Source organism: Daphnia magna, linkage group LG6 (genome assembly GCF_020631705.1).
Source record: "Daphnia magna isolate NIES linkage group LG6, ASM2063170v1.1, whole genome shotgun sequence".
Classification (NCBI taxonomy): domain Eukaryota; kingdom Metazoa; phylum Arthropoda; class Branchiopoda; order Diplostraca; family Daphniidae; genus Daphnia; species Daphnia magna.
Genome location: NC_059187.1, coordinates 7,605,971 through 7,618,593, shown reverse-complemented (window position 1 = coordinate 7,618,593; position 12,623 = coordinate 7,605,971). Strand labels below are relative to the sequence as shown.

Genomic DNA, 12,623 nt, shown 5'->3' with positions numbered 1-12,623 from the left:
TATTTTTCAATTAATTCAGATGCCGTCAGGGTGTTGTTGATTTTGTTGGTGCATGGGATGTCGGCTAGGTTACTTGCCAACCTGTCAGCATCTTCGTTGCCAGGAATGCCAATGTGGCTGGGGATCCATGTAAGGTGAGTGTAAGTTCCTGCATTTTTTAGGCAATGTAGGAGATTCCATATGTCATGTATAATAGGGTTGTGTGAGTGAGTTGTGGCTGCTTCGATAGCCATCAAGGCTGACTGTGAATCAGTAAAGATTTGTACTTGCGTGGGTCCAGGGTCTAGGTGGTAGCAGGTTTCAAGGGCTTTGAATATACCATGTAGCTCAGCAGTTAGGATGTTAGACCCAGGCGTGAGATACCAGGCACCTTGTTCTTTAATTTCGGGAAAGGTGTAGGCGCATGATGTGGAGAGCGATGAGACGGAGCCATCTGTGTAGCCTTTAATAGTTGTGTGTGGTAGATGTTTTAAGGCGTGGCTCATCTTTGCACGGGCTTCACTTTGATTGACTTGTGCAAACTTCTTTGACATTGGGAAATAGGACGTCTTATGAGGAGCAGAAGACCATGGCGGAGGAATTTTTCTTTAGGCGAAGTAGTCGGGGAGCGTTTTGAAGAGATTAGGATCAAGAGCAGCTAACTCGCTGAGCATTGGAGAAATGTTTGGAATGCTTCTGGGGGGCCATTCCTTGGGGTTCTTGATGTGGTGATAGGCCGGCTGATATGTTGAATTGGTTGGTTTTTTGCTCAGTTTTATTAGGTAGCGTGCTTTGAGCCATTGGCATCTTTTTTTGAACGGTTCAAGTCCTAAATCTGCATATATGATGTCCACTGGTGTGGATTTGAAAGCCCCCGGGATCATCCTGAGGATTCCGCGGCAGACTATGTCGATTTTTGCAATGTTTGTTGAGCTCGTTCCTCCATAGGCAATAGCGCCGTAGTCCACTTTGCTGCGTACGATACTTTTGAAAAGTGTCGTTAGTGTGTGGATGTTAGGCCCGAAACCTAAGTCTAATAAACACACTTCTAATTTAGTAAAGAGAGAAATTCGGAGCAAATTCTGGATAAGGCCTCTTCAAATAGGGAATAGAGCAGTAAAACATCCTACGTTGCACGTTCTCCACAAGTGCGAAAATCTCATTTGTGTCGAAGTTGGTCTTAGGGCTCGGCCCCGGTTCTCGAAAACCCGGTTTACCCGCGGTTTGTCACCCAAAAAAGTCGCCCATGAGCGATCAGGGTAGTCTATTTCCCAAAGTGGGTAGGCTGGGCGGATTTGATGGGCAAACCGGGTATACCCACCGCCATCTTGAAAAATGGCGGCTTGCAAAGCCCCAAGTTAAATTAAAAGGGAGGGTAGCAAAAAAAATTTTTTTGTGGCGGGAAATTCAAAGGGCGTCATTTGATTTCAGGGAAAAACTCGGGTAATCGGGTAGAAAATCGGGGATAACTGGGTTTTGAACCCGGGTAATGGAAACGGTTTTCGAAATTGTGTTACCCACATGGTACCCGGGTAGGTAGTGGGCACAAAGTCTTAGGAACCGTTACCCACCGGATCCAATTTTTTTGCCGAGAAGACCTACCCATTCGCCCAAATACCTAACCATTGGACACGGGGCTGAGCCCTAGTTGGTCTGCTGCGGCTGCAGCGTCTTATGGAGAAACCAACTTTTTCACGTTAAAAAATAAGTGTTCATAACTATAATTAAGATTTTCCCACTTTTCTTCCTAGCAGTAGGTACCCTATTACTTTTTTCATTTCCCAAATTTTTATTCTAGCCCCAGTTCTATCTGGTTTATTTTTATTTAACTATTGTTTGTGCATGGTTTTTGCTCATCCCCTTGTAGCAGACGAATTTCTGGCAGCAAACGAAATTCTTCGGCTAAAAAGGGATGAGCCACTTACTTTTTAACGTTTAAATAAAAAACTATAAAACCAAAGAAGAAATTTGGCCTTCCCACTTTTGTCAAAATCGGCCAAAAACGACATCTCTTGAAATTCCCCAAAAATCACACGGCATAATCGAAATTGAACACTGATTTTGATTTCGTCATTGGTTATCTCGTTAAACTAGCGGTTTTAAAAATTAACGAAACAGTGCTGTTAGCGCACCAACTTTTTTTATGGTTTTTAACGTATAAATAAAAAACTATAAGACCAATAGAAAAATAAACCTGATTTGCGTGATTTATATTCAATTCTGAATCGAAATCATGTATTTTAAGCAAAATTGGAAATTTGGCCAAAAATGATAAAGTGGCAAGGGTTTAGCCTTCCCACTTTTGTCAAAATCGGTCAAAAACGACATCTCTTGAAATTCTCCAAAAATCACACGGCGTAATCGAAATTGAACGCTGATTTCGATTTAGTCATTGGTTTTCTCGTTAAACTAGCCGTTTTAAAAATTAACGAAAACAGTGCTGTTAGCGCACCAACTTAATTTATGGTTTTTAACGTTTAAATAAAAAACTATAAGACCCATAGAAAAATAAACTTGATTTCCGTGATTAGCATTTAATTCTTAATTGAAATCACGTATTTTAAGCGAAAATTGAAATTTAGCCAAAAACGGAAAAGTGGGAAGGGTATACCTTCCCACTTTTGTAAAAATCTGCAAAAAATGACATCTCATGAAATCAACAAAAATCACGGGTCGTAATCCAAATTCAACGTTGATTTCGATTAAGTTGTTGGTTTTCTGGTTAAACCACCTGTTCAAATAAAAACGAAAACAAAGTGTTGCCCCTGCCCCACCCAAAAACTTAGTTTTTGGGTTTTTCTGATTCCAAGTGTCTGCGACTCTGATTCCGTTTTATCCAAAAAACGATTATTGAGTGAAAAACTAATATTTTATTCGGAATTAGCTTTTCATTTGTGTTGTATAGGTTAAGTTTAATTGAATTCCAAGTCAAAATCCTAAGCCGATTTTTTGAAGAAAAAGTCGGGCTAAATTACTTCAGTAAAATTATATATCTTATCAATAGATGGCTGCACTGTGTAGTGGATCGTCTGCAGTAGAAATTTATGGTTCATCAGATGTAGGCATGTAGGAGTTACCTTCGAACCAGTGACGAGGACAGATGACTGTAAAAAAAAAAAAAAAAATCCCAAACTATAGGAAGAGTCATAGTGAAGTCCTGGTTATAGTGTAGAAGTGCGTGAAATCGTTAGAGTGCTGTAAAACCAAATGAAAAATAAAAAAATAAAACTCCAACACCTACGAAATATTACCAAATTTAATAGTCGTTACATACAGCAACCACATTCCACACTCCTTAATCATTGAATCACATGAAACATAAATCACACAAAGGTATTACATCCACGAGTCCAAATTTGCCCTCACACTACACACCCCCATAAAACCACACACATATAACACCCACACTGAGGAGGAGAAAAAAAAGAATAAAAAAAAAAAGTAATAGCAGACATAGCCTTGTTACGAACATCAGCATACTAAACATGGCAATCCCTCCACCAAACTCCAATACCCTACCTTCCCGGTAAACAATTCCTTCTGTATGCCTTAAACTCAACTCCGAGACTACCCTCTGTGAACTCCCTTTCACAGGAAAGAAGAAACTCAATCTCGAACTTACCCATCGTTTTGGACACCTGGATAAAATCCAACCCAACCGGGCTGGGAACCTGCTACTCCTCTACCCCAAAACCCTAGAACAAAAACTAAATCTTCTTAAAGCCACTGAAATCCTGGACCACAAAATAACTGTAACCCGCAGTGAATCAGATTGGGCAAGCAAAGGAGTGATCCATAATGTCCCGGCAGAACTAGCAGGCGATCCAGAGATGGCAGCAGCAATGGGAATACAGGGAAAACTGCAAATTCATACCACAAGAACAGGCCATAACATGACTGTGATAATAACCTTTGAAGGATTCGTACCAGACAGCATCTCCATACAAGGATGGTGTTATACGGTCAAACCATACATCCCACGGCCGCTTCAATGTAGAAAATGCTGGAGACTAAACCACTCCCAACAAAGATGCCATATGGAACCCTGCAATAGAGGAAGCTTCTGCATAAATTGTAAGTCTAAATATCACAGCTCTATAAGCCCTCAGTGCCCTCTGTACCAAAAGAGGCAAGAAATAATCAAAGTAGCAGTTCAGCTCAAAACGTCATTTAGAGAGGCAGAAACTCTCCTCAACCAACAGCACGCTCAGGCGCACAATAAAACGAAAAAATGTTAAACATTGCGAGTTAAATTATGGGAGCATATTTCCACAAATTATCAGTAGATGGCGTGGAATAAGAAATTTTGAGCGCAGAAATGAGTTTGATCGCGATCAAAATTTTTGAGTTTGATCGCGATCAAACTCATTTGAAATGAGTTGATCGATCGATCATTTTTTGAGTTTAGTTTGAGTTTGATCGCGATTGAAAATTGATTTCGATTACGGCAAGTCTGCCTCTCAGTGACAGAGAAACTGACACCCCCATATTAGACATACCGGACTTCCCTGATAAAGACATGGATATCGACAATGAAGTACCAGACGCATGGATAAACCCTTTCTGCATAAACCAAAATTTATAGCAAAATAAAATGCGTTCAGTTCAATGCCAGAGGATTAAACCGGTCAAAGAAAAACGAGTTCAAATCATTCCTAGCTTCATTCAATCCCGACCTAGTATTACTGTGCGAGACTTGGTGGTGTGATGGATATGTGCCCAATTTTACAAACTTTACAAACTGCTTCTTAAAACGACCGACTGGAAGAGGCGGAGGCGTTGTCCTTCTAGGGCTTTTTTAGAAAGCGAAAATCCGACTTTCAGAAATCTGGCAACACATGCGTTTTGTAGTCGTTTTCCGTTTACATGGCAAAGGCCATTAGAAATTTAAGTGTCTTTAACAAAATATACGTAACTCGTTCAATTCGCAATATTTCTTCACAAGAATTCCACAGTGCTCTAGGTAAGATATCGGTCGTTAATTTCATGTATAGTTTACTCGGACTAAAAAATTATTAAGGGCTGAAAATTTAAATACAAAACTTAGTTTTGGTTTTCTGCAGGAGATTCTCGGCACTGCCGAGTTGGACAATAGCCTAGACCAAGTTCCTTTTAAGTTTTCTGCTTATTCATTAGAACAAACTGCTGATCAAAAGAAAAGTTACGCCTCAAAGCTTCAACGCAATGGCGTGAATGACTGTCCATGGGGCATTGACGAGAAATACTTTATTGTTGGTGATCAAGATCTTCGCCAACTACAGAGAAGTTTACCCAACATAGCCAAATACGACCTAATTGATTACCTTTATGTAACAAAAAGTCGACATGATGGCAACAGAACTGAGAATTTGAAGAGTATGCTAAGCTACAAGAAGTTTCAAGATGGATATGTTGTGTACAAGGCCTTGCATAAACTGAAGGATGGCAAGGGAATCGTTTTGGGCAAAGTATGGTCTGCTATATCCTTATTCTCTACATTATTTTTATTCCGAGGTTCGTTCCAAGTCAGCCAATCGTTCAGATAAATCTTGATTGGCCAATTCGAGGTCACGCTTCTGTGATTCCAGCAAAGCTACACGAGCTGAAAGGGATGCGACTTCTTGCTTCAGCATTGAAACGTTGCATGCTTCACTGAGGTCAACTTCTTGACCATCAGTTCCTATAATAAAACCAAGTATGATACGTATTTATCAGACTTGTTCTAACAAAAAAATTAGGCTTTATACCTTCTGAGTGGGCTGGTGTCTCCACAACTTGTGCATCATCTGCCAAAACTTCCAAGCGTGTGTCAACTGGCACAGCTAAGCTGGTAGCTGGTGTATTTGACAAATCTAAAATTACAACTGTTAATATTGTTTGCTAACTATTTCAAGTTGTGTATAACCTTTAATATACTTGTTTCTCTCTAACTTTTTTCAGGCTTTGGCTGGTTAGAGATTTTAATGAAGCGTTTGGCTCGCTGAGCCACTGCCTCTCCTTTCGATTGTGGCTCAAGATTCTTGTTAGGAGCCCAATCGACATCCTTTTTCATCAGGTGATAACTTGGACCTCCTGTTAATCAATAGTGAATATATTTAGAGATTGTTATCTAACTATTAAAACTGAAAATATGTCTTGCCTGACTCAAAATGTGCACAACAAACTTTTATTTTAGGTGTCACACTACTTTCTGACAGATTCAATCGTTTCAGCCATTCATTCCTTCTCAATTGGGTTAATGGGTCGTAGGGATTAACGATTGGGATTGAATAGAACTTCGGATTATTGTCTTTATCGTTTCTTTAATATTTGCGTCCACATCCAACTACACAGCAGACAGCCATTTCTCTGCAAAAAACCAAAACAAAGTTTTGTATTTAAATTTTCAGCCCTTAATAATTTTTTAGTCCGAGTAAACTATACATGAAATTAACGACCGATATCTTACCTAGAGCACTGTGGAATTCTTGTGAAGAAATATTGCGAATTGAACGAGTTACGTATATTTTGTTAAAGACACTTAAATTTCTTATGGCCTTTGCCATGTAAACGGAAAACGACTACAAAATGCATGCGTTGCCAGATTTCTGAAAGTCGGATTTTCGCTTTCTAAAAAAGCCCTCTTGTTAAAAAGGATATTCCAACCGCAAGAATACCCCTCAGACATTTCGGAAACAACTAAACTATAGGCGCTACCATCACAATAGCACCAGGAAATTACATTGATGTCTTTTCAATATACTGCCCCAATGGAAATGAGTTTATAAACGACCTTCTTGCTTATCTTTCTACCCGGGAGAATCCATGCATCATAGGAGGGGACTTTAATGGCCACAGCCCATACTGGTCGTCAGCACCCACTACAAATAAAACCGGAAGACAACTAAGCAAATTTCTCGCCATCTCTGACAACCTCTCTTCTTACCCCCCATTATTTCCCCACTCGGACAGACCCTACTAGAATGAAACAATCTACTCTGGATCTCACGGTTATCTCAAATCTGCTTGTGCCTCGATCGTCAATCTATCTAGGACCCCACCTAGACAGTGACCACACTCCCATCTGCATAAAAATCCAACTGAAAGTTAAAATTGAAAAACCGAAAACCCAACCAAAATGGAAATTCGTCCTAGGGAAATGGGCTAATTGGAACTCTACCATCGTCGAAGAACTAAAGAAATGCAAATTCAATGAAATAGAAGACCCAAAAGACGCATTCCAAACATTCTACGAAATCGTTTTAGAAGGCTAAAAGAAAAAATTTACACTACAAACCGAGGCAAAATGTACCAGGCACCCAAATAAACCCTGGTGGAATAACGACTGTGCAGGGAAAGTAGCTGAATTCAGGAGGGCATGGAAAAGATACCAATAAAGAATGGCCGTCTGCAGAAAATAAATCAGTGTAGGCTACACGATTTATCGGGTCCCGTAATTTATAAGTTCATAAAAGGATCTGGCCAAATGCGAACAATAGACACAACTAGAATTATACAAAATAAAAATTGAATTACACTTGACAAAATGAATGCTTACATGTAACCACGAGAGCCCGTATTCAAATGACAAATGAACACGAAAGTGTGTCCCCGGATCGAGGTTGTGAAATCCCATAAATTTTCCCAAAATAAAAAAAAATAAATCCCGAGATATGAAATATCCCGGAATTTTTAAAAAATCCCATCAATTGTAAAAGAAATCCCGAATAGATTCCCATTTTTTTTTCAGAAATTTTTATTTTACTCAGTTTTGAATTGTTCAAAATCCACTTCAATGCTTCTACCACTCTTTTGGAGATCTCAATGATTTAGCCAAACCTACTTTTTCATTTAATGCGGCAACTAGGGGCGCGTTGTTTTTCAACTTGAAAGTCATACAAATTTAGGTAGCCTTTGTCTCCAAATGCGCGAAATCTCACAAAGAATGGCGCATACCCGCGCCCCTAGTTGCCGCATGTATAACTATTTTTCTGACGGGAAAAATTCAGAAAATGACATATAGCCGGCCACGGAAAAATTATTCACCAAAAATGGATTTAAGTTTAAGCATAACTAATGACCGGAATGAGTAGATTACGTATTTGTACACATAAAAAGCCTAGTTAGTCTTTGATAGTCTTATGATTGGAATATTTAAAAAAATAATAAAGAAGACACGTAGTGCCGTAAGGAAGGACGGCGGGAAAACCCGCGTTCGGATACTTGTGCACTGATATGCCGGCTAGCGGCTACAAGTCATAAAAATAAAAAAAATAAATTGTTTAGATACCTTGGTCTATTTTTAGGTAACAAAATTATTTTCATGGACTTGGAGGTGGATTTTTTAACCCTTTTTTTCTCAATCGCGCTACGCGTGCTCCGTCATTTTAACCCATGCTAAAATGGTCCGAAAACGCAAAGTGTTCGGATACTTTTGGCACCTGCTGTATATATTACTATATATTGCTATGAGAACACGTAACCTCCTACTTCTCAAATAATTCTTATTTCAAAATTTGAGTTGAAATCGTTTCTGTTTAATAACTTTTTTAAAAATTTTCCTTTTGGTTAATTCAATATATTTATATATTTTCGAAGTTATAATTTATATCATACAAGCTCCAAATCAAGACACTGAAAAATATAAACATGGCAACAATATCTGAGTTGACTTGTAGCAGTATTTTTATATTTTTAAAAATTAGGAAATAATATACGTATGGAAATATATATTTTAAACATCTTTTTCCAAATTAAATTTTGTCAGCCCATTTTTTAAGTGAAAGCCACAGCGAATCATTTGTTAGCTGGTGCCCTCGTTTGTTAGCATGCACCGTCGCGAGCGACAGTTACAGATGATTTGATGGTTCCACATTTAGTGATTTCGTTTTTGAAGCAGTCTACGTTAGCGTAAGTATTACCATCAGTCCCGCAAACTGGGGCGTAATTGAGTGGACAGGCACACACTTCTTCTGACGGTTTAGATACTTGCCTGCATTCTCCATCGTAAGCCTTTTTAATCGCTGAATCGAGAACCGTTCCGCATTTGGTAATTTCAACTTCCATGCAGTTCTCATTGTCGTAGGTTTTCCCGTCTGTTCCACAAACAGGGGCGTACAAGAATGTACATCCGCACTCAGCAGCTCCCCTTTTTCCTCTTTCATTCGCCTGTTTGCATTCACCATCATAAGCTTTGCCAAGGCTAACGCCAGTATTTTCTTTTATTTGACAATGGAGGGCACACGCGTTACCGTACGTTTTCCCGTCTGTACCGCACACTGGATCATACTGTAACGTGCAGATGCATACGTCTCGCTGATCAATAGAAGCTGCATAGTGATAACAATATGATTTGTATTAATTGAATTTACATTTTCATTCACAAATCGTACCTCCGAAAACGACAAGCTGATTACTGGTTAGAACGAAGAGGGCGATCAAGACCAGGACCGTGCTAAAAAAGTTCTATACTAGCAGAAAGACAATACTATGAGTGTTACAGTTGGAAATCAAAATTTGTTTGCGATGTTTTGGTACTATAGTTATACTTCATGCAGCACAATACGTACGTACCTGTAAGGCGACTTGAAGCATTTTCAGGTTTTGAAGGTTGAAATATTTGTAGTTGCAAGGAAGACAGGAGTTTACTATCTGAAAATGCCATATGGCAACAGGTACCTTTATATATAGCCGTTCTGGCAGTATACTACCACTATCCCTAAAATGGTGATGTCATGGCGTTCGTGCTTCTTCAATAACAAACGCCCAGCGCCCTAGGGGAAAGTTTCCAAATAAGATTCCCAAGAATGGAAAATCCGCGTTTTATTATTGTAACAACCCGACAATGACTACAGTTTCTATCACTTATTTCAACATTGTTTATTTGGGGAAACAATCTGAGGTGGGCCAACCCTATTGTCCAACGGTTCGTTCGTGAAACGATTGTAACTTCCGCTACCACCGGGAGCGGTGGATCTCAACATTGTAGTATAACATTACTAGCTACTGTAAAGGGCTTCGACTTAATATTGTGAAAACAAAATGCGGTTTCGAGTGACAAACCCTGGCAACTACTTTTTAAACGTGGTGCAGCGATGAACAAGAACAAAATTATGATCTTTGTTGAAAAAGAAACTGATTTATATAAAAAAAAGGGTGGGGCGGACAGCGGAGAGCGCGACACCGTTTGGTAACGGTTAACTAAAGTTGGATCTTCATATAGTGTCTTTCGAATCTCCCAGTAACCTTTTTCCTTGTACAACTTCTTTTTTTCTTTAAAGCCAGGGATTGCCATCAGACAATAAAGACTGGTTTTTGAAGGTCGATGCGTGTGACCCCCGAGATCTAAACTTTTCAAACACCAAGTTCGACCCCAGGCTGTATCTCCAAGCCAACAGGATAAAAGTGAAAAACAACAACTACATGCGCAAAACGAATCAAGATTTATCGTTTCATGTTATCTTTTAAGCCGAGCGTGGTGTGCAAAAAGTCGGACCAACGTTTGTGCATGCCTTACGCGGTTGATCGATTAACATCCAAAAGCTCATTTTCGAAACAGGTAAACAAACTACACAGTGCGTCTTGCGTGGAAGACGAATGACAGCTTTCAAAATGAATACACGTTTATTATGCACTACAAAAAGCTACTAACCTGCTGCTGATGTTTCCAAATAAGACCATGGCCGTTCAATTTGTTTACAACAGCACTACTTCCCCACAGCAATTTTGTAATAAAATCAAACAAATTTATTTAAATTCATGTAGAATGATTAGTTATGGAGGTAGATGGCATCTGTATTTGGGTAGGTACCTATCACGCAAAAATTGTCAATGCGATTCCAATTTCACGCTAACTCTTTCAATGTAATAAAAGAACAAGCGCTCTTCTGATAGACAGTTTTGATAACTTGCCAAAAGGCACTTAGGCGTTGTATGTAAGCAGCTTGCGATAGTTGAGTCTTAAATGACGTCAATCGTGAATGCAAAATTATTTCTTGAACAGCACAAATACGATTGTCTTTGACACAAAGTCTGCTGTGTATTTTTCTGGCATAGCAACAATAAAATCGAAATTTCATTAAATTAAAAACCGAATCTTTTTTTAAAAAATTATAATAAAGTTATAGTCTATAGACTAAACGCCTCGGAACGCTTGTGTTCTTTATGGCATCTTTTTTTCCGTCTTATTTTTTTCATACCAAACATGATGGGTTTCAAATATCTTTTACTATCGTGTTCCTTTTTCACAGTGTATTGTATTAATTAGGATTACATAGAGCCAAAGCGTAGTGCAGAATAGCCTAATAGCATTTCATCCAATTTCATTCAGCTTATGTGGAGTATAACAACAACCTTTATATATATATATATTTGCATTTCTTTGATTAAAAGATTAAAAACTAAAAAAAATTGCGGATTTTCAATTCTTGGCAGAGAAAAAAAGTAAAGCTTTCTTAAGCTTCGGCCGTGGTTTTGCATTCGCCGTCGTGAGCCTTCGTAACAGATGACTTTGCGTTTCCGCACAAACCCTTTGTCTGGACACCCAAAACGCATTCGTTAGAGTAGGTTTTTCCGTCTGTTCCACAAACTGGCTGATAGTTTTTCTTGCAATTGCAGCTAGAATCTTGATCCTGTGGCACTGAAATAACAAAATAAGGAGATGTTATTTGATACTTATTTTTAAAAGAAAAGTAATAGCGAACAGTACACCTACTTCCTTGAACACCTGACTGGTTGCTCAGCAACATAAATGAAATAAGGATGATTAAAAATACAGCTGTGCTTAAGTGTTTCTGTATTTTGAAAAAGACCGTATTCAAATTCAACAGAATCAAAATTAGTCAAAACTTCAGTGTGAAACATTTTAAAACTTAAGTTAAAATTTAAAAAAAAATACCATTTTGAATTAAACGGTGGCTTAGATATATCGTTATAGCTGCTGCGAAAAAAGGGAGAACGTTCCCTGTTTTGTAAACTTGGCGAGTGGGGATGACCGTCGCACTAACAATAGATAACTGAACCCAGTTGCTATCCAAGCGACTTATATATATACGAAGTAGTTTTGACCCCCTCCCCCCATGCGTCAAGTCGTAGTCAAATGGAGAGCGTAAAGGTCTAACGCTAGCGGGCTCTCTTTTGGTTGGCGAATGCTTATAAGGACTTTTATTATGGCGGAAGACAACACCCTGTGACTCCAGGTTATCCGCTTCGGTCAGTGCAATCGAATCGCTAACACATTCATCTTGGTGCAACAATAAAACGCACAAGAAAGTATCACAAACAAGTGAACTTAGTTTCTGCGGAAGGCAGAGGCAACAAATGAATTTTTATTTTGACCAATCACGTTTATTTAAAACAATGTCTATATTTGAATTTAAAAAGTTTTACAAAACATCAATTGTCCGAAATTTGAGGGTAGACATATTGAATGCGACACCTGGTCCGTTTCATAATTGTAAAACCTGCTTGTTAACGAGTCTTAAAATAGGGGGCTACATCACAGTCCCAATTTAATTCCGGTTCACAAGCGTTCAAAATACATAATACATTATGCACTTGCCTGGGAAGCTGGACGGTAATGAAACCCATGAGATAGTATAAGTTAGCTGGTATGAAAAGGGAATGAGAACGAAAACCAAAATAACCTAGCATTCAACATCATGAAAAATGCAAACTCAATTTCTCTG

General features: G+C 38.8%; 1 protein-coding gene and 2 long non-coding RNA genes across 4 annotated transcripts; 1 reads left to right on the top strand and 2 right to left on the bottom strand.

Annotated features, from left to right (window-relative positions):
* Window positions 1-5,190: 5,190 nt before the first annotated feature.
* On the bottom strand, window positions 5,191-6,030 carry LOC116924520. Of its 2 annotated transcripts, none has more exons than XR_004395002.2 (3): window positions 5,864-6,030; window positions 5,706-5,810; window positions 5,191-5,638 (listed from the first exon to the last, which is right to left on the bottom strand). It is a non-coding gene; the product is annotated as an uncharacterized LOC116924520 (long non-coding RNA). The 2 variants fall into 2 exon arrangements; XR_004395001.2 differs by having other exon boundaries at window positions 5,875-6,030.
* A 2,469-nt stretch (window positions 6,031-8,499) lies between these two features.
* On the bottom strand, window positions 8,500-9,672 carry LOC116924519 (ovoinhibitor). Its single transcript, XM_032931048.2, has 3 exons — window positions 9,511-9,672; window positions 9,330-9,402; window positions 8,500-9,266 (listed from the first exon to the last, which is right to left on the bottom strand). The coding sequence occupies exons 1-3, from the start codon at window positions 9,529-9,531 to the stop codon at window positions 8,761-8,763; spliced, it is 600 nt and encodes a 199-aa protein (XP_032786939.1). The 5' UTR covers window positions 9,532-9,672; the 3' UTR covers window positions 8,500-8,760.
* A 128-nt stretch (window positions 9,673-9,800) lies between these two features.
* Window positions 9,801-11,336, top strand: LOC116924527. Its single transcript, XR_006648038.1, has 2 exons — window positions 9,801-10,126; window positions 10,218-11,336. It is a non-coding gene; the product is annotated as an uncharacterized LOC116924527 (long non-coding RNA).
* Window positions 11,337-12,623: the final 1,287 nt, after the last annotated feature.

Coding starts and splice junctions, on each gene's coding strand:
- LOC116924519 (XM_032931048.2), bottom strand. CDS start 9,531: ATGCTTCAAGTCGCCTTACAG. Junction 9,403..9,510: donor TGCTTCAAGTCGCCTTACAG/GTACGTACGTAT, acceptor CTGCTAGTATAG/AACTTTTTTAGCACGGTCCT. Junction 9,267..9,329: donor TCAGCTTGTCGTTTTCGGAG/GTACGATTTGTG, acceptor ATCACTATGCAG/CTTCTATTGATCAGCGAGAC.